Source organism: Taurulus bubalis (genome assembly GCF_910589615.1).
Source record: "Taurulus bubalis genome assembly, chromosome: 1".
NCBI classification, from domain to species: domain Eukaryota; kingdom Metazoa; phylum Chordata; class Actinopteri; order Perciformes; family Cottidae; genus Taurulus; species Taurulus bubalis.
In genome coordinates, this window is record NC_136589.1 from 40,050,247 (window position 1) to 40,070,916 (window position 20,670).

Genomic DNA, 20,670 nt, shown 5'->3' on the forward strand with positions numbered 1-20,670 from the left:
CCTTTACATGGTTAATAAGGCTAGTGCTTTATCAGAGTATTCAAATATTTAAATCTAATTTTGTATTCTTTTGAAAAGTTCATGAAAGTACGTCAGATTTACACAACGCTCGAGCTGAAAGAAAGTAGACTGCAGACATTTTCAGCTGGGTTTACTTTGTCTTCTGTTGACAACAGCCACGCTCGGGGCTTTAATATTTTATTTACGTTCTCTTTACAACACATTATACAGAGTCATCAAAAGTTGTTAGTGCTCTGGAATTATCACAAGCATTAAAATAAATGTAAAAAAAAAAAGAAATATGTAAGAAGCTCCAGTCATTTCAAATAAAGGAGGGTTATTGCGCAACTTTGACTAATACAGTTCATAATACATATAAAACATTATTTTTAAAAGGCATTTTAATGCAGTTTGTCTTATGTAAGGTGTCTGTGTGGCTTGGCTGCAAAAGAAGAAAACATTCTAACTCATCCATATGACTGGATGGTTTAAACAGCGACCAGTGAAACAGATCTCCAGTTATAAATATGTGGATTCTAGCACCTCCTATTGCTGTTATGAATTTTAAAGGAACATTCATGTCTACACTATCCACCCTGCATATCAAGCACGCAGATCGCAATCCATCTTTGGCTCAGGGTTGGGGAAGGAGCACCTTTAAAAAGAAAGCTCTGGGGGAAGAGCCGACTATCTGTGGTGATACATATGGATTTTTGGCTTGGCTTAACACGCCAGATACGTCTCGTCCTCCTCCAAAGCTATCTCCCACAGCAAGCACCTTCCTCCCCCTTTTTCTTTTTTACTCCCCAGCCACATCGCGTTGAATCTGAGGCTAACCGAACCCTTATCCACCCTTCATTTTCTCTCTGACACCGCACGACGACCTCGATTTTTTCCCCATCATCTTGGAAATAAAGCGCACACCAGAGAGACAGCCACACAGTACCTTCCATAACACACAAGGCCAGAAATATAATGACATACTCCTTTCGAATACTATCACATTTCTTCCCTGTCTCGATAAACATGTTCTTCATGTGATTTCTTGTCCACATGTAAAAAATGTCTCAGAAAACATTATTTGCTTTACTTAGGGTGACATACCGTTTTTTTTGGCTTTGTATCAAATCTCATTTTTAGCACTCTTAACTAGACACACATATACATGAAACACGGAAGAGAGCTAGCTATTATAAGTTTCTGTTTGGCGTCTTCAGGGAGAACCAAAGGCGGATTTTTCTGCCCTTGTGTTTCCGCCCTCTGCCAGTGAGGGGCAGCGGAGAGCGTTTAGGCAATCGCACCCGCGGGAAACAACACAGTAGAGGGTCGGAAGGAAGAAGGGAATGCGGGCAGGGGACATGCCTTTGGTGGTGAGGAGGAGGAGGCCTTTTGAAGGGCAAGCGAGAGGGCGTTCGTCGATCATTGGGCGAGCCGTAGGGAGGGGAGAGAGATGTGTCCGTCATCGAGTTTGAGAAAGAAGAAGAAGAAGGATGAGGAGGAGGAGGAGGGAGGAAGGACAGAAGAGAGCGGGGAGGAAGGAGCAGAGCATTGAGCTGTAGGCCTGGCAGTCAGATAAGGAGAGGCTTAAAGAGTGGAGTGGATTGTGTATAGGCCCCTTTTTTCTGTGGGGGAATAATGCAGCGCAGAGTCTAGACTAAATGACAGGAAGAGGTGGAGATAAAAGAAAGCCAAAGACGTGAAGACAAGAGAGAACGAAACAAGGAGGCTATGAGGAGGGAGGAGATGAATCCCAAGATGATAGCAGAGATGAAAGAAGTGAACAACAAGGGAGAGAAGACAGCAAGGGGAGGGCGGGGAGGGAGGGAGATAGAGATAGAGAGAGAGAGAGATATCCGGTTTTCCAGTGTGTGCTAAAATAATTAGCCCTGGGTTGGAGAGGAGAAACGTGCGAGCGGATTAACTGGACCCTAAAATAGCTCGAAAGAGCACGGACCCCTTGTGTCAGACACCCGACGGCCCGTGACGTCATTCCAGGTCGTCAGTCGCCGGCCGTCGAGTCATGCACTCGGCACAAACACCACAGCGGGCTCCAACCCCTATAAACCCCTCCTTCCCTGCTCACCTCTTTCTTTTCTTTTTCCCCTCCCCTCCCTCCCCTGTTAGCAGAAAAATGTGCAGCTGTTACAGTAAGGCCGTGTGCTCTTATAGTGCCAGAAATAGCCCCCTTTAGCCAGGGCAGGGGACACGGCGACAACCTCCATTAGCTCAAATGTGAGAAGATTGAATCGAGGGCTTGAACCTCCATCTACGCCGGCTGAGAGCAGGACTCATATTTCTCTCTCACTATCCCTCTCTGTCTCCCCTTTCTCTCTCTATCTGAAGCCCAGAGTGCACTCACAGCTCCGCTCAGTGTGTGCGATTGAGTCGTAAACATTAAGGGCGGGAGACTCTAAACACAGAAGGATGTCTTTTGGGTTCCTCTTAAGGAAGTTATGTGCGTGGTTAGGGTTTGAACAGTTTTACAGTTTGCCCCAATGAGTGCATACGGGGGTCTCCAATCAGCCGGTGTAAAAATGATTTGACATAGGAGGACTATTCTTACAGGCAGTGCTGTCTTGAAAGAGTGGAGATAATGGGGCATAATGGGGGTCGCATCAGGCTGGGCAGAATGGGAGGGAGCAGACTAGAGGAGTGGAGGCAGTCATGGAGAAGTCAGACCTTTATCTACAGGAGAGAGAAAAGGAAGAAAAGAGGGAAGGGAAGTGAGAGAAGGAAGAGAAACAGGATAGAGCAGTTAGCATATAAATCACTTCTGTAATTTGAATTAACAAGAAAGTCAGGAAATCCACAGTGAAAGAGGAAGAGATGGGGGTCGGAGAGGAAAAGGAATGTAGATCAGTGCGGAGGGGGGAAGTTAGCGTTTGACAGGTCGCCTACGGAGAAAAGAAGAAGAAGAAAAAAAGAAAGAAAGAAAAGCAAATTGGCTTGTCCCCGCAGCTTGGGATCCGTGATGCGTATCGGACGCACTTGGAGAAAGCTTTTCTTTTTCTTTCTTTTTTTGTGCGGCGGCGGATAGGATCACAATGAAAGGAACCAGAAAGGCAAAACCCGGGGAGCAGCTTTTTTTTTTTTGATTTTGTTATCAAACCCGAGCCGTCGTAAGGGTCTCGCTTCAAATGGCATATCTTATGACCTGACAAAAGTACTCGGGGTGCCGGCTGGTGTCGGAGATTATCACGACATCTCAGATCTCGGCCCCGTAGAGCTGCGTCTGCGGTCGCCGGCCTGTGACAAGAGCAGATATGATTTGACTCATTTATTCAGGGACTCGGGGACTCAGGTTGCCGTTGCGGTGAGCGTGTCGTAGGTTCTGCCGTCTCATCGGTAGGTAGACTTCTCCCCCTCCCTCCCCCCCCTTGGCCTCCCCCTCCTCCCCGTTGGCTTATCTTTTGAATGTGAGCTGGTTGGTGAGGCGGGAGAGGAAGCCAGGGGGTTTGGACCTCCCTATCCCTCCCTCGCCACCGGGCCTCTCCTCCCCACTTTGGCGGGTCAGCTCCAGCTCAATGGTCATCAGCACCCGGCCCGGACCCTCCTCCCCTTCTCCTCCTCCTCCTCCCCCCACCCCCTGCCGCTGCTTGGGCCGGGCCTTGAACAGCGCCAGGTGGACGGGCTGGAGCAGCCGGCTGGCGAGCCCGCCCCAGCCCTTCCCCGCATCCTATTTCTTATCCTTGCGTGACTCCTGCTTCTTCTTTTCCGAGGCGGCCGCCTTCACCTTGGAGGAGTCGGCGGGCGGCACGGGGCCCTGTGGGGGGAGGTGGGGGAGAGGGGGTCGGGGGGAGAACAGGGGAGGAGAGTCACTTCAGGAGGAAAGGAGCGAGAGGGGCGAGGGGAGGGTGGCAAGGACAGAGGAAAGGAGGGGTGAGATGGGTGCGTTAGAGATGAGAGGATGAGAGATGGAGTTACCAGGTGGAGCTGTGTGAAGAGGACAGAAGAAAAAAAACACATTTAGGAGGAAGACACAGAGAGAGAGAGAGGTGGATAGGGGTGAGGAGGTAGAGAGACAGTCCTTTTAGGGGAGGGGGTAGCAAGTGAGGGGGGGTGGTGTCCAGAGCTGTAAGGGGGTGACAAAACAGGTAACCATGCGTTAGGATGGGACACAGTGGCAGGAAGGCTCCATACACCTGTGACCACACATGATCAATAACACACACACAAACACACAAAACAATGTAAATTGGGATTTGACTATTTGCGACTTGTGTGATATCTAATATCTTTAAATTTGACTGACCTTGTGGGGAAAATATTTCTGTTCTGGTCACAGATCATTAAAAGGCCGTTTACTGATTTGACACTCGGCTTAGATTCTAAACCGTAATTTAAATCATTCAAATCTGGCCTTTTTCATGCTTGAAATAAAGTCGCCCTTGCTTTAAGTGTTATTTTTTTTACCTCCGGTTTAGTGCTATACTAACGATTATGTTATCATTATTCAGAATGTGTTTGTTTTTCTCTCCTTCCTGTGTTTTTGTGCACGGCTGACTAAATGCAGGGTCTCGTCGGGAGCATCTTGAAAGAGAAGAGACGCTGCATCTCTCTCGGTGCTCATACCGGGGGGAGAAGGGGGACGTTGACACTAACATCTACATGAAAAGGAAAAACGAAAGCTGCACTTCAATACTGTGACCCGTCACATTCAGAGAGGGGAAATATACCTGGACATGAATTATTTGTCCACAAATCAGATAAATGGGTATATATAAATATAAATATAATTCGTTAGAATCCATTTTGCTGCAGCCTCGGTGATGGACCTGATGGGCCACATTTAGCCTCCCTTCATCTTCCTTGTTCTTATATAATTCACCCATTCACTCCCACTCATTCTGTATATTGTCCGGGCGATGTCCAAAAAACATCTCGAAGAAGAAATCGATAACAGGAAGGAGGAAGTAAAGTAAAGTAAAGCTTCATTTGAGCACAACAAATCCATCTGGGAGGACCGGACAGAGTTGAGATAAGGTCAAGGTAACACTTAACTTGACAACAGCTGTATTCCAATGCATTAACCTGTGAGTTAACCTGTTGAAACGTATCATAAGTGCACCATAATACTCTGATGGAGCCTAATGAAAACGTCACTCATATGGCTTGCACAACACTGCGTACGTTAAATACTCTTCCCAGGTTGAACCACGGGGCCAGAACACTGTTTTGAAGTGTCGCGAGCGAGGCCGGTCTGAGCGAAGAGAACTGAAATACATCAGGTTAGTCACCGGTGGAAAGCACACTGGAGGCTGCTCCCAGCCACTGAAGCTCCCACTAATAACCCCCCACTGATTGCATTAGAAAATGCATCATCTTTAATCACGCGCTGTGCCAAGGCAGCACGCGCTCTGATGAGACGGCAATCCAGGGCGCAACGCTGCAGCCGACATCCGGCTCGACGGGTTGCAGCTCCGCGGCCCATCCGGTGACATTACCTTCCATCATACTTACATTCTCTCATACATCATTGCATTGTTTACCGCTATGCGCCCCACGGTAGGCTCAGTTGCCGCGGTATTGCAGAACTCCCACGCTAATGACGGGGCTGCCTTGTAAGCACACTGGAGCCTCCTGCTTAGGCAAGAACGCACAGCCTCCCCTCCACCACCACCACCACCCCGCCGCTGCCATCGCTACAGGGGCTGCACACACTTCAAAAGGAAGTGTGGGGTACAGTGGCAGAACAGGAGGGGCTGGCGGCTGGCGGAGGGAGGAAGATGGGAAGGTAAGTGTCTGCCTCCCCGGCTGCATGCTAAAGAGAGACGGTGACAGGTGAGCAGGGAGATTGAGAGGTGGATGAAGAGCGAGAGGTAGAACCGAGGCTGATCAGAACCCAGGACACCTGAGGGAGGGAGAGAGACTGGGAAGGGAGTGATGTGATGCGATGGTGGTGGTGGTGGTGGTGGAGGAGTAGAACGGGAAGAGGACAGGGGGAATTACAGACAGATAGATGCTTCTCATGGTCAGCAAGGAAGTGAAGGGTAGGGAGGGGAGGAGGAGGAAGAGGAGGAGGAGGAGGTGGAGGATGTGACTGAAGAGAGGGAGGAAGACTGGGGACTGGATAAAAGGAAAGAAAATGAGAGTGCGAAGGAGGGAGTGAAGTATATTGAAGTAAGGTGGGGAAGAGAGGGAGGGAATTGGGGGATGGAAAGGAGAATAGGTGTGTGTGTGTGTGTGTGTGTGTGTGTGTGTGTGTCTGTGTGTGAGAGAGACAGAGAGAGAGAGAGAGCTCTGATCGATACAGAGTGCACTCAATTATCATTCCGGTACAGTGTGTGTGAGCTTCCGTCTGTGTGTGGCTGCGGGGGGTGAACTCCTCTCCCACAACTCCACCTAATGGGGAGTAGCACACACCACAGGGTTCCTTTGTCCCTCTGTCTCACTCGCTCCCTCGTTCGCTCCCTCACACACACAGCCTTTTTTTTTGGAGATGTGCAGTGCAAGCCCAGCAAACTGAGCGTATACGAAGATGGTGAGGCTGATACAGAAATTGTGTCGTGTCAGCGGAGCCTCCTAATAAGGGCTATTTGATCAAACAACCACTTATGAGCGCGCTGTGGAATCCCATGAGCCCTCTGTGTGCGGCGGAGCTACACTACAAGTGAGGAATCGGCTCCGAGGGCAACAAATACAAATAAAAAAGGGATGAAAATAAAAAAACGAGGGCGCGTGAGCTCAGATGGAATGTGTTTCTTCCAAGACTTGCAGGAGGAGTAACTGTAAATGACAACATTGTCAAATATCCCAGTGTCCTTTTGGCGGGGAGTTATTTATTCATATATGCACTGTCACCCACCGCCGGCACTTGAGAGCGACTGACTGCAGCTCCAGAGCAACCTGACAATCAGACGACGGTAAAAAAAAAAAAAAAAAAGGAAAGAAGAAGACAGAGGCAGGAAGAGGGGCGACTGAGCAGCGCTTCCTTTGAGGCCGGCGGGACCGGTCGGCCCTCGCCGGTGTCGCCCCCTATAGGTCAGGCTGTAGGATGGCACATTAGCATACACCTGCGGCTAAATGACGCGCTGTCACACTCTGTTTGCGTGTCTTTCATTTGAAAGATTTTTTTTTTGGGGGGGATTCTGGGGAAGAAAAAAGCTGCCTTGAACCTAAATCCCTTAACAGACCTTTTTTTCCTCCATTATCAGCAGGCAGAGGCGTGCAGTCGATTACAATCCACCCCCGCATTACCACAGAGTAATCAAACACGGCTTGCCCCGGTGCCTTGTATTTACAAAAGAATACAAGCCACCAAAATGTCTGATTAATCCACCACTTGAGGCTACCGCTCTCCCGTGAGGAAGAGGGAGGGGGGGAATATCCCAAATCCTTGGCGCGCAGCAGCGTAAAACCACCGATAACAGCCCAGACCATAATAGGGCCTGGTGATTTTCATTTGAGTCCCAGTCAGCGAAATCAGTAGCTGCGAGCAAATCAGACCCTGATTCAATGCAGCAACAGCGCTGCTCGGCCATTTCACAGTAGTTGGATTTTCTTTGCCCCGTGGCTGTTTACGCGCCGTTTGGCCCCCCTGAGGGAGCTGAAGGGCCACCAGAAAGAGAGAGATTAGAGGGACGGCGCCGGCTTTAAAGCACTCGCATTCTAACAGCTTGAACACAGTTATTAGAGTTTGTCGCGTTGTTGTTAATGCGCTGCTTAGAGGAAGGAGTCGGACCAAGTGTGCAGACATATTGGCGCTGGCTTGGACTGGATCGTAAAGACTGTTGCAACATGACGTTGGTCGTGTGCAAACGTATGGCAACAGAATAGATGAATATTCCTTCCCGACAACACGTTTCTAACACTGTATGTCATTGAAATCGCTCCAAATAAGGGCGTCAATTTAGTATTTAGCGCACAAATGTGACAGCGAACAGAGCTGTTGCTGTTGAGCATGTGATGGAGCGTGTCAGGGGAAGGAGGCAGAGGAGGAAGAGGAGGAGGAGGAGGAGGAGGAGGACGAGGGGATGCTTCAGGAAGGAGTGGAAGGAACTTGCCTGTCTCTGCTGTGATCCCTCCTTCTTTTTCTTGCCATGTTTGCTGGAGGGGACAAAAGAAAGACAATGTCAGGATGTCGAATCTATCTCTCTCCCTCCAGTGGTCACGGGGCAGCATTGCCTGGCAGCCATCATGACATCGACTTAATCTACTGGCTTCGTCTCTAACACGGCCCCTAGGCACCCAGATGAGTTAAAATCTTGTAAGATTGGATAGGAATAAGCAAGACGATGGATCCCATCATCTTCATGATGGTGTGGATTATCCACTCAGGATCTTTCGCTTCACTACGTTTAATCATCTCTCTTTGGACGTCTGCAGCACTGTTTTCTAGATTAAAATCTAAATGAGAGATCATTATCCGTCTCTTTCCAGCCGACTAACTCCCAATCTAAACCTCAAACAGCCTAACTAAATCAAAAGCGTGGCATGGTTGGCTAGGCCAGCTTGGCCACGCAGGTGTCGGTGCCGGGGATGGGCTCCGGCCTCGGCTGCAGGCCCTGGCACAAAAGCGTCTGGCAGAGCGCCACCGGCCACGGGCCGGGCACTGACCTGACACTGAGGCTGAAGACGCGGCGCGCCACCAGGAACCTCATCAGGTAGTAGATGACCACGATGAGCACCAGCAGGCCCAGCACCACGCCGATGATGGCCCCCGTGATCACGCCGGCCTGGATGGGCACTGAGGAGAGAAAGAGGGAGGGTTAGAAGGAGAAAGAGGAGGAAAGAGAAACGGGAGCGGGAGAGGAAAAGACGTCATAGGAGGGAGGCGCTACAGAGCTCTGCATGCCAAAACCACCAGACACAGAAACAGCATCGGTAGCACTTTATAATAAGTGCACACTATTTAGCATTAGTAAAGCATGAATAAACAATGAATTCATCATTTATAAAGCATTATTCCAACATGAATATTCAGTAGTAACTCATTCATACACAACAACACAGTTATAAATGTTTCATTCTTGATTAATAAGCTTGGGTTTCATACTTTATAAATGATGGATTCATTGTGTATTCATGCTTTACTAATGCTAAATAGTGTGTAGTTATTATAAAGTGCTACCACAGCTTCTTTCCACTGGCCGTCACTCTGATGAACAGTTAATCAGACTCCTCCATCTGCACTGCTTTGCACTATTTAGACTACTGTTGTCTTTAATTGTCTTTTTGTCTCGGTTGTCTTTATATTTATCCTGTTTATTGTATATTGTGTATGTATATAAGTATGAAGAGCATCGTGTAGCCGGAGTCAAATTCCATGTATGTGTAAACTCACATGGTCAATAAAGCTGATTCTGATTCTGAGAGGAAGACGAGGAACAAAGCGAGAAGGAAAGGAAACGAGAGATTAAAGCAAAACAGACAGGGAGAGCAAAGAGAAAATAAAGGTTGAACGAAAGTAAAGAATCCAAGTGCAGTAGAGACAGAGAAGGAGATGAAGAGGAGAGGCGAATAAGAGGTGAGGAGTCATGGAGGAAGAGGGAAGGGAGGAGACGACGGAGAAGAGAGAGATGGGAAGAGAAGGCAAGTAGGAGGAGGGGAGAAAAGAAGCGAAAGGGAGGCAGCGATAGCAATCTCAAACGGAGAAAGAGATAAAAATTGTAATTGATTTCATTTAACGGGACTGGTGCGAGGAATTCTAAACGAGGCCGACCGGTCTGAACACAGTACTCGCTTTAGTCTGATGCGCAGCGCAAATTGAGATTAATTTCAGAGTTTTGGAATGATTATAACAACAATTGAGAACAGTTGGCTCTTGATGAAGAAAATTTCCCCCAAAATATGCCATATGGGCTCAGTGGAAAGCTAATGAGCAGACACAGATGTAAGACAATGCGGGAATTAGACTTTACATTCTGGGGAATTTGTTTTTGCTGAGTAGCTCCACAACCCTCCCCCCACCACACACACAGGACTCCCTCCCAGCTCACCCTTCTCAAAGACCAGCAGGCGGACGCTGGAGGGCCGGCCCACGATGTCAGGTGGGTTCTTGGCGTCGCAGGTGAAGGTGCCATTGTCGTTGTAGTCCAGGTTCTTGATCAGGATGGAGCCGTCGCGGCGGCCCGGGTTCCCCACGAACTCCACGCGGTCCCTGAAGGGGCCCTTGTTGTCCACATAGGCCATGCCGCTGGTGTAGTGGAAGATCTGGAGAAGACATTAAGAGCGACAACACTCACATTACACTCATTTGATATTACGTAAATATAAAACATTGATTAGAGCTGTCATAAGTAAAAAAAAAAAGTCCATTGTATCTCTCAATGTGGCTGCTTTAGTTTAGACATCGTATAATATTTGAACACTTGATGGATGTCAACTGTCTTATTTTTTAAAGTGAGTTGGCGAAAAGTCAGAACGAGGCCCGGTCCGACCAAAAGTCTTGGCAGATGACACTTAAACTAAAAGCAAATTGATTTGAAGAGAAAAAGGCCGAGAGGAACATGACGTGTGAGCAGGGGTAAGCGAATGAGGAAGTGACTTAAACGTGCATTCTTTCTACTGGCCACCAGGGGGCGACTCCTCTGGTTGTATAGAAGTCTATATAAATTACTCTACTTTTCTCTTGACTTATTCCCTCAGTAAACATTGAAAACATGAGTTTATGTCTCAATCTCTAGTTTCAAGTCTTCTTCAATACAGCATGATGTTCATTTAGTAAATGATGGGCATTTAGAGTCAAACAGACCATAAATCACGATATGCTTTAGGGCGGGGCTACAAGGTGATTGACGGGTCTGGGAGTCGTTTATGTTTTCGTTTTAGAACTTGAACCCCTTCACGGTGTGTTTTCAGTTTAATGAAAGTTAATTGTAACATTTCGGTTGTCTTATTCAGTGTCTTAGCTCCACCCTCTCATGCCACATTGCAAAAAAACAAGATGGCGACTTGGGGCCTCAAAATCGTAGTCCACAAACCAATGGGCGACGTCACAGTGACAGTCTATGTTCAGTGTTGCAGACTTTACGAAGTCGGATTTGGTTGAAACGATTAATTAAAATGTCCAGCACACTTCTGATTAAAGGTTGGAGGCATTACACACAGCCCTTTAACACAGTATGAACATGCCATGAATCACTTTTTTTTTTTAAAGGACAAATGCACCACGAAAAACAGAACAGAACATATGAAACTGTAAATCTGTCCCGGCGGGTAAAAGAAATGAGCGACACAAGATAAGTGAAGAAGAGACGGGAGAAGAAGAAGAGAAATCCAGTTTCAAAGTGAGGGCACCGCTGGAGACGGATGAAAAGCGATGGAGGTGCGGGGAGCAGGTAATGAGAGAGGAGGGGAGGGACAAAGGAGGCAGGGCTGTGGAGGAGGAGATTAAGGGAGGTGGATAGAGGGAGGCACAGTCAGGACGGGGAGATAGAGAGATTAGAGAGATGGCAGGACGATAAGGCCAGGCAGAGGGAAATTAAAGAGCAGGTGGCAGCAGGAGGATTACATGCAGGAGAGAAAGTTTCTGAGCGCTTGTTGTTTCCTCCTCCGAGTTCATGCACGCCTCCTGCACTTGTGTGTCAGAATAAATTGCTCGAGTGTGTAGGATGACATTTCAGAAGTTCACACAGGCCTGTGTTTGTGGGATTAAAGCTTCTTTTTTTATTGAATTTGCAAAGTCTCCTGTTCTGTTAGAGGGCCGGCCCCAAAAAAAAAAAGTTTGCTTGATAAAGTTTCATGCAGTTCTCCGTCCAGAAATCATGCCGTGATATGACATCACACTCTGACTACATTTCTGTTCTGTCTGTTGGTGCCGAGAGAAGTCGCAGCAATTGTTGGCGAGTTTTTGCAGCAAAAAAACAAACAAGCTTTTGTATTTTCTTCTTGAATGTGAAAAAACTTCATTCAGGAAAATGAGGAGGAAAGAGGAAGGCACACCTTCTGGCTCACCTACCATCCTAATGATCTATGAGAAATGTCTTCTAGTATGTTCACCAACCAGGCGCTAACTTTATCTGTCGTTTGGTGCTGAGCCGGTGGGTTAATTCAGAGTTTTCTGGGTTGTTTTTAAAAACAGGAAACAGCTGCGGGTGAAAGCCAACGCATGATGAGGGCATGAAAGTGGATAAAAAAACAGCAAAGCCTCCGGTCTGTAAAACCAAAACAATGAGCTTAAACATTTACTGCATTTAGTGCAGCTTTAAAGTGGATGCGTCTAATTTGATAGAGATTTACCGATGGCTACAGGTCACTTCAACGGCATATTATAACTTTTCTTTGCAGGATGATGGCATCATCAGAAGATGGCACACCTGTTAAATACCAGGGTGTGTGTGTGTGTGTGTGTGTGTGTGTGTGTGTGTGTCTTACAGAGATGCTGTCCCGGGAGCCATCGGGCCTGTACGTCCAGGAGAAGGTGACGTCCTCCGAGGTCCAGCGCCAGGAGAAGAAGGAGCAGGAGAGCCGGATGTCGGAGCCCAACAGGGCGTGGCGCTCCCAGCCGGTGTAAATCACGATGGCCTGGGACTGCTCAGGCACTGGGAGGCACAAAGCACACGGATTCATGCACAAAATATACACACCACGACAAGATTTTGATATTTCACACTCCCGCTTTTGGAGTCTGGTGAGAATTTGCTGCAGAAAATGATTTGAATTGTAATCTGCAAAAGCTTTTTGTTGGGAGTAAAGCAAGTTGGTGAACACACAAAACCATCCATGCACAGTCAAACAAACTAACACTTTTTTGCAAAACATTTATCCTTGTTCTGATATACGTTTGAGCATTTTACTTAAGTCTCGACACTCCTAAACAGTTTTCAACCACGAATGTAATCACGAGACATTACCAATCTGCCAAATAAATACCAAAATATTTCAGTATGCACACAAACACACACACGTTGTTAAACTGCACGTTTAGTGGAGTCAGAACCCCACATGGATTCACACACGCACTCAGTAAATATTTGGATTATTACTGGCACGTTGGTGCCTGTCTCTCAAAGTCAAAGGGGAACATCATCTTCTCCATTAATATGGATTACGTCGGCTTTATCGTGTGCACTGTTTATGCTTGAATAATATCTAATGATCGATGTTAATTATTTTTTTTGGCCCTGCAAAAATCAATATTTTACTTCCCTCGAAAACACACTCGGCATCTCAAACGACCGCCGAAGCCGCACAGCCCCGCACACTCTTCACGTGAGCTGGGACGGCGTCAATGTTTTGGGTATTTCACTCAGAATGTGTGCCTCGGTATGCACCGAGCCCCTGAGTGTCGGGGGAGGGCTTTAAGCTGTCTTTCTCGCGGCACCCGGAGAGTAAAGTTCACACTGCGAGCGTCCTTGAGCCAGAAAAACGTGTCAATGCAATCTTGCTTGACGTTTTTTAATTAAAATTCTGACAAATATCTGACAGGAGAGGAGCAGGGAAAGCGGTTTGCTTGAGAGCAAAGTCTGTGCCAACCCTTGAAAATATTACTCTTCTTTTTTTTTTACTTGTCAAGCCTCTTAGAGACACCTGCTTTACAAGAGGAGCAAACATGTACAGCGCTGAGCATAAAGCACCTGAGAGTGAACAATGTCCTCCACAGGTGACCTAATGTCTTCTTTTTTTAAATTGAATCAATAAGTAAATGTTAAGATATTAATTCAAGTGCTTCAATTTAGTGTTAAGCCCGTGTAGAGGGAGATACTACATTTCAGTGAAAGATCAATTAGTTCCCTCTTAAGCTTATTGACCCTTTTTTATATTATCATCAAGACCATCAGCTTTCAGGTAAGCGCTGAAGAAGAAAACACAGAAAAAAAAGGCCCTCTTCATCACATCCTCACTTAACCTTTAACCCCGCATCAGTGGAAAGATAATTCCTACATCTTCCCTCTTTCGACAGAATATCAAACTCAATGAAAAAAAAAAGTTCAGAGAAGACTTCTTTTCTTTTCTTTACCTATTCCCAGGAGGACGACCGACGCCAGCGCCAAAAACGTCAGCATGGTTGCCGGCTTCTGCAGAGCTCCCAAAAAGACGGATGCCTGGGTGCCGAGGACGAGTCCCACTGTGGAAGGAGGAGAGAGAGAGAAAGAGAGCGGAGTGGAGGGGTGAAGGACGCCCGGACAGAGGGCTTCAAAACAGGACAACAACAGGAAACCCACTGTCCACTGGTTTATACCCAACCACACCCCTCGCACAGGCTCGGCCCAGCCCATTCCTCCTCCCACCCATCCTGCCAATTCTCTCCATTTCGCCCCTACATTGAAAACAAAGTACACACTTTATCTTGTGGAAGGGGAATACGCGGGCGAGAGTCACCCGCATGGCACGATGACAACGGGCGACGTGGTGGCGAACAAATTTTCGAAACCCTCTATTGGTGTTACACCTTGATGAATGTAAATGTACGAGATTACACCCTCACTGTGGCTATATGGAGACGGGATTGCTAATCAACGCTTTGCATGTAGGTGTGTGTGTGTGTGTGTGGCATGACCATCTGCAGGCGCTCAGCGTGTGATCGCTGCTCATATGTAAATATCGCACGGGGAGTGGTGGGAGGCCGCCTTGGGCCCTGTCTGTCTGTTTACAGTGCAGGAGGAGGGAATGGGAGGGGTCCGTCGGCGAGGTCAACTCAGTGCTCTCTCCTCCGTCCCCTCGTTCTCCTCTCCATGCACTTTCACCGGGTCCTTGGCCGAACAAAGCCCCGACTCTTTGCCCTCCGTCCTCCCTCTCTCCAGATTCCTGTTGTTTGCTGACGTCGAGCACTCGGAGACAAAGGAGAGCGAGGGGGACGGGGCTGGTGTACGCCCGTCTGTCAATGGCGCTTTCTTCCTCTCCACTTTCTTTCTTTCTCCCGGCCTGCTTTTTTTGGGGGGGACAAAGCTGTGTATTCAAAAATGCGTCGCCCACTCCCCACTTTTCCAGTAACGCAGACGGCGTTAGCGGGCGGGGAGAGACCTGCTATATATAGACGGGTTGATACGAGGACAGGACAGGAGGCGCGAGACACATGAGGCCCGAGACGGTCGGCAGATCCAGAGAGAGGGAGACAGTGGAATTTCAGCAGAGGCCTCGTTTCTAAAAAAGGTCTCATTCCGTCATAAATATGCATTTGTTTTGCCGCTGGCGTCGCGATAGTGAATACATGCACTAATTAACTCCTCCAGCTTCAGCAAACACACGAACCGGATGCTCTCACTCCCAAAAGTAAAGTGTAAACCACATCAGTCGTGATTTGACTCCCTCCCCTTCACATTGAGAACGCATACACGATGAGAGCGAAAGACAAGGAGGCCCCACGACAAGGACGTCCACTTCACTTTGACATTTTATTGAGCCCACTTATCCAGGGGCCCTTTTTTGGCCGAGGCGGCAGCAGAAGCATTTTTAGCGGCCGGGAATCGACTTTCGCTCACATTTTGAGGGGCCGCGGCGTAAATTCCTCTCCACTTGTGAGAAATCGCAACCACTCATTCATCTTAACGCCTCAAATACCCCCGCCGACGGATCAGCGGAACAAAAAAACGGACCATCTGCCAACTTGTTGGCGGCCTCGGCTGTCTAAGCTTTGGCTTGAACGTCTAAATCGCGACATCCTTAACAATTATGGCAGATCCTGCCTTCGGGGCCCCAGAGAAACAGGGGGGTTCTTTATGAGCCTGGCAGGTGCAGATGGTGGCACGCTCCCAAAACCCGTCAGCACCGAGTGACGGTGGCAGTGGCTCAGCTTTGGCAGGCAGAAACTGTATCACATATAGAGAGCGAAGGCCCCCATTCCTTCAGCTGGCAGTGGTATATAGCACACTAATGTAGGAGAGGGAGAGCTTATCTGCAGCTAAATTATACAGCGGAGAGGTAGAGGAGAGGGGAACCAGTGAGAAACACACAGAGAAAACTCCATCCGTGCAGCCATTTAGAGATTTCCCCTACATTATACATGAGTCCTCTGCTGCACTTTAGTGATATTGAGGTGGACAAGGCTTCATATCAATTGGTGTTATTAGAGATGACTGAATACGCAAAGTACCTCCGGCCCCGGCAGCCGCCGTGTGAATGAAACCATCTCAACTGTCTGCCCGCGTAACTCATCAAGCTTGTTTTCTCGTTTCCACGGGTTTTGATAGTGGCCTCAGTTGCATTTTGGCGAGGGCGCGTCATTAGACAGCCGTAGAAATGTACAGAGCATATTTTCTTGTGATATTGTCATTCTCTTTGACGTGGAATTATTTACAATGCCAGGAGAGAGGAAAGAACATTGAAAAGACCGCGGATAATCACAGTCTGGGAAAGCATCCCGAGCTGTAGATGTTAGGCGCTCTTGTCAACTCTATCCGTGTCTAATTTTTCTGCAATGTTGAGTGTGTTTGTCACAGCTCTGACTGCAGCCCCGTTCACAAGGCAAAGGCTGGCAGATGTGCAGAAGGGGAATGTCTTTTTTTTCCTTTCTCGGAAATGTGGAGGGCTTCTGTGAATGGGGAGCGTCTTGGAGAGGCTTCTTGAGACGGGTGAGACGGGCGGGGAGGGCAGAGACAGAAGAGATGCTCGCCACAGGCCGGTTCACGCCAAGGTCACGACACTAATGACCGTCGACAACGATCCGATGGAGTGCACTGCAGTGTTACCCCCTGAAGCACAAGCCTCTCAGTGTGGGCCAAAGTGAAGCGCTGACAAGTGGAAACAACCACAACCATCACAAACCAATCATGGAGTAGCCTCGTAAAAAAAAAAATAACGAGATCGGCTCACAGTTCTGCTGCAGGGTTTGGATAATCAAGCGAAACATTTCCATAACCAAATATGGCAAATGAGCCATGGCGAGCAATTGGCCAGAAAACTGTCAAAAGTTAGGGCTAGAAGGCAGGATTAAATACACAGCAGTGTTATGCCATCTAGTTTTTTTTTGTAATAGGACACCGATTCAAAGCCCGCTGACTAAAAAAAGATCTGAAGAAGAAAAACATGCCACAAAAAATATGACTAGAATGTGTCTGCTTACATTTAGGAGTTTAAGAGCAACCAAGCAAGGGGTCCTTGCATCTTCGGGGTATTTCATCACATCCTCATATTGAGTCCGCTCTAACACCTGCAAGAAAACTAGTTCAGGGAAGTTCAGATAGTTACCTATAAGGAATGGATGAATGGTTCAATTAGTCTTCCAAGTACTAAATGAACAGTGAGTGTTATCTCAGGTCGCCATTTTGAGCTTCACAGCGGCTTTTCAGACCCCTGCGGGGCGACGTCCATATTCTATGGACGCTGTGAAGCTCAAAATGGCGACCTGAGATAACACTCACCCGTCTATGGGTGTGAAGGGAAATGGATGTGCGCTCACAGCCACAATGCATTATGGGTGTGTTCCCCCCTCTCTCTCTTTCTCTCTCATCAGCATGTTAACATAGTCGGTGTGAAAGCGTCAGCGCCTGTATTTAGCTCGTCTCGACTGCCGACACCTAAACCTGTTATCTTACAGACTTCTATTTTTGCACTCTTCCACCTGCGTGTTGCAACTGCTGCAGAGAAAAATGTTATATCTCATCCGAAGCTTAAACCAGTCAGTCAACAAAACTGTTTCATTTTTATTTATATTTTCACAACGATGAGTTGTAGAAGCCACCGACAAGTGATGTCCCCCCGATGGAGGAGCGGCCTGAAGGGCGTTCACAAACAAATGTATTGTCGATTAACTTGGAGGACTCGTTGGCACAACTTGTACGAGTTGAACCGAGCCGATGAAGTGCTCGGATGAGTCACACGACTCCGCACAGCCTCTTCTGTTGAGGACATAACAGAGTTAAGAGTTCGGGCGAGGGGGAAATCATATAAAAAGGGCCCCAAAAAAAAGAGGGGGCCTGACATCATCAAATCCGAAAGGTTACTGGCCAACGCTCGGCCCTCCTGCTCAAGGAAAACACTATTGATATTCCGTGGGTTCGAGCCCCGGGACAATGAGCGGGTCTGTCCCTCGCTCTGCCCTCGTAGCCTGGCATGGCAGAGATGTCGCAGAGAGCGCCAAACAAGTGGATGGAGGGATGGAGAGAGGAGGTGGAGGGGAACAAACGCATTGTTCTCCGGGTGGAGAAAAGGGGGTATTGTGAACAAGACAGATAGCTTATGTGGGAGAATCGGGGAGGGAGAAGAGAGAGGAACACAAAAGGACAGAGAAAGGTGAAACCTGGCATTTTTATATAGATGCCCCCTCTTTTTTTCTTTGCGGTTGGAGGTAATCCATAAGCCTGCTTTCGGGGACACTTCCTTGAACTTTAAAGAGGAACGCAGCGGGGACAGTTTTAGCACAGAGGAGCCATCTTCAGCGTGACTTTCATCTGCCACAACACCAGAGATCACTTCTGGGGCTTTTCTTTTTTTCTTTCTTTAATTTTTATATATATCTCATGCTCCACGCTCCACACTCCAAAGCCCCCAGCCGCTCATGTGGGCAAAGGACAGCTCAACAGAGGTGAGCAGGTAGGTTTGCAAACGCAGCTTCCCCTGCGGGACCCGGAGTGAGCGGCTGACTTGATGTGAACCAACAGCACAGCTGTTTGAACACGGGCCGGGCCCTCGCTTCAGGGACGGAGGCCGCTGCGCCGCAATGCCCTGCAGGCGTGTTGTGTGCTCCAGCTGCACCCATCGGTAACCGTCAGTGACACACACACACACACACACACACACACACACAAACATGGGCAGTTAACCAGGCGCACACACACACCCACCTGTCTTCACGGAGATGGTGACATCACACGTACACAAATCAGGAGACAACGCTTGCCGCAGTCAAACCTTTAGAGTGATTGACAACAAATAAATTGAATTCATTACATTTTTGCCTTTTATAATCATTTCTCGCTCTGGTGCCCGTTTGATTTCCAATAAGGTATTTTTACATCACCCCTCCACCCCTCCCCCACACACACACACACAAACACTCGCCGCTTGCTCGCTGTCGCCAACTTCCTATGCGACATGGAATTTGGAATTCAGCAGGTCCTTTGTTTTTATTTATTTTATTGACGAGATGTGATGATGGCATTCATGATGAGCTTCAGATGAACTCCAAATAGCTCGCAGGGGGAAAGACATATGTTAAGAGCAAAATGGGGGAGGGAGGGGACACACACCTTTACATCTTCTCCAGGAGATGGAAGTGAATGAATATGGATTCATAATAAATAAGAGTGTGGTCCAGATAAACAGTGGCAGACAGAACGGGCTGGCAGAACTGGGTTTGGAATTCCCATTATTACTGGATCACAATGGTGTCCTTCTCAAACTCCTTCAGCAGACACAGCCCACACACACACACACACACACACACACCACCAGCCGAGCAGTGTGCATACATGCATACTGAGACAGCACAACAAACGGTGACCTCACAAGCCCTCCAGTGCAGGAAAGACAAACCCTGCCGCATGTGGCAGCAGTGACATGCCACATGCGGCGCCAGGCGAAATTGACATGCAAAATGCTCTGCAGACAAGCCGGAGCTGTAAAGGTGTCCACTTGTTGTGCGGCACGCCTAACCATCTTCCCCTCGCAGCCACAAGAATGCCGTCCTGCCGACGCTTAGGATTTATCCCCCTGCATCTCATTGTGTGGCTGCTGCACTGGAGCGATGCATTACTGATGCAGAGTGCTCGTCCCACACAGACCAGAACACGAGTCCGCAGCCCGGCCAGCGGCTCTTTGAGGCCGTGCTTAATGGGAGAGTTTGGGTTCCTGAAGTGGGGTTGTGTGAGGACTGTTCCATAGTCAGTGCATCTTCCACAGTAGATGCTGGGAGAAACAGAGAGGGTTACCAGTACGGTAATGTGCTGGAGGGGAAGCGGCATGAATTAGTTCACTTCTGACCCCGCCATTATATCATAAAGATAGACATAATATTAATAAGTTAATAATTAATGTATTGGCGTCACAAACATCATTCTTTCAATTTAAAGCTTCACACACCAAAGCCATGGTGTCGTTATGATCACTGCCTGTTTTACATGTATTGTCCACTTGGTGGCGCAGTAGAGCAAATGAAGCTCCATGAAGCTTCGGCCCATGAGCGAACCACTTGGATGGAAAGCTTCAATGCTTCAGGAAGCTTCATCTCGCCATCACTAGCATAAATGCATTTTAGCCAACTAAAAAACAGACAAAAAAATATCAGTTTACGTGTGTGTGTGTGTGTGTGTGTGTGTGTGTGTGTGTCCTCACAGAACAGTGGAGTTGCTGAGCTGCCGTTGCCTCGGTCGGTGAGTTTGGGGATTTAAAGGGTTCATCCAAGTCAGACTGTAACAAACTAAGCGATCAAGGCAGCGGGAGATATTTCAAAGAAAAAGGGTTCTGCCTTTAAAAGACATGCCGGCTTTGTGCCGATCCCATGCAGTTCAGAATAAATGGGCTTATTTCCAATTGCCAAAAAATTGGAAATCTTGCAGAAATCTCCAAATGTTCCAAGTTGTTGAGCAAATCCCAGCATGGATTTTTCTACGTTGCCCCTCAAGGTCTTGGTGTCTTCATGTGGTATTTAGGAGGGACTTATGACCATGTTATCAATTATTGGTTGTTGAAACTGTATTTTTTAATTTAGCACCAAATCTGTGTCACAAATGGTATCAAAATATCTGCATGGTCCTCACATACTTCCATCATAACAAATGAATTAGTGTTTTGTATTCATGACTAGAATAACTTGACACACTGCTGAGCTTCATCTCAACCCCGAATGTTTGT

General features: G+C 47.8%; 1 protein-coding gene across 1 annotated transcript; it reads right to left on the reverse strand.

Annotated features, from left to right (window-relative positions):
• Positions 1-3,608: 3,608 nt before the first annotated feature.
• On the reverse strand, positions 3,609-18,577 carry mpz (myelin protein zero; the record flags this gene model as incomplete). Its single annotated transcript, XM_079237894.1, is given in 9 exon segments — positions 3,609-3,763; positions 8,004-8,046; positions 8,557-8,686; positions 9,939-10,152; positions 12,316-12,482; positions 13,901-14,082; positions 14,084-14,141; positions 14,144-14,200; positions 18,478-18,577. Coding segments are annotated over 9 exon segments (1,038 nt in total). The 3' UTR covers positions 3,609-3,676.
• Between the last annotated feature and the right edge of the window lie 2,093 nt (positions 18,578-20,670).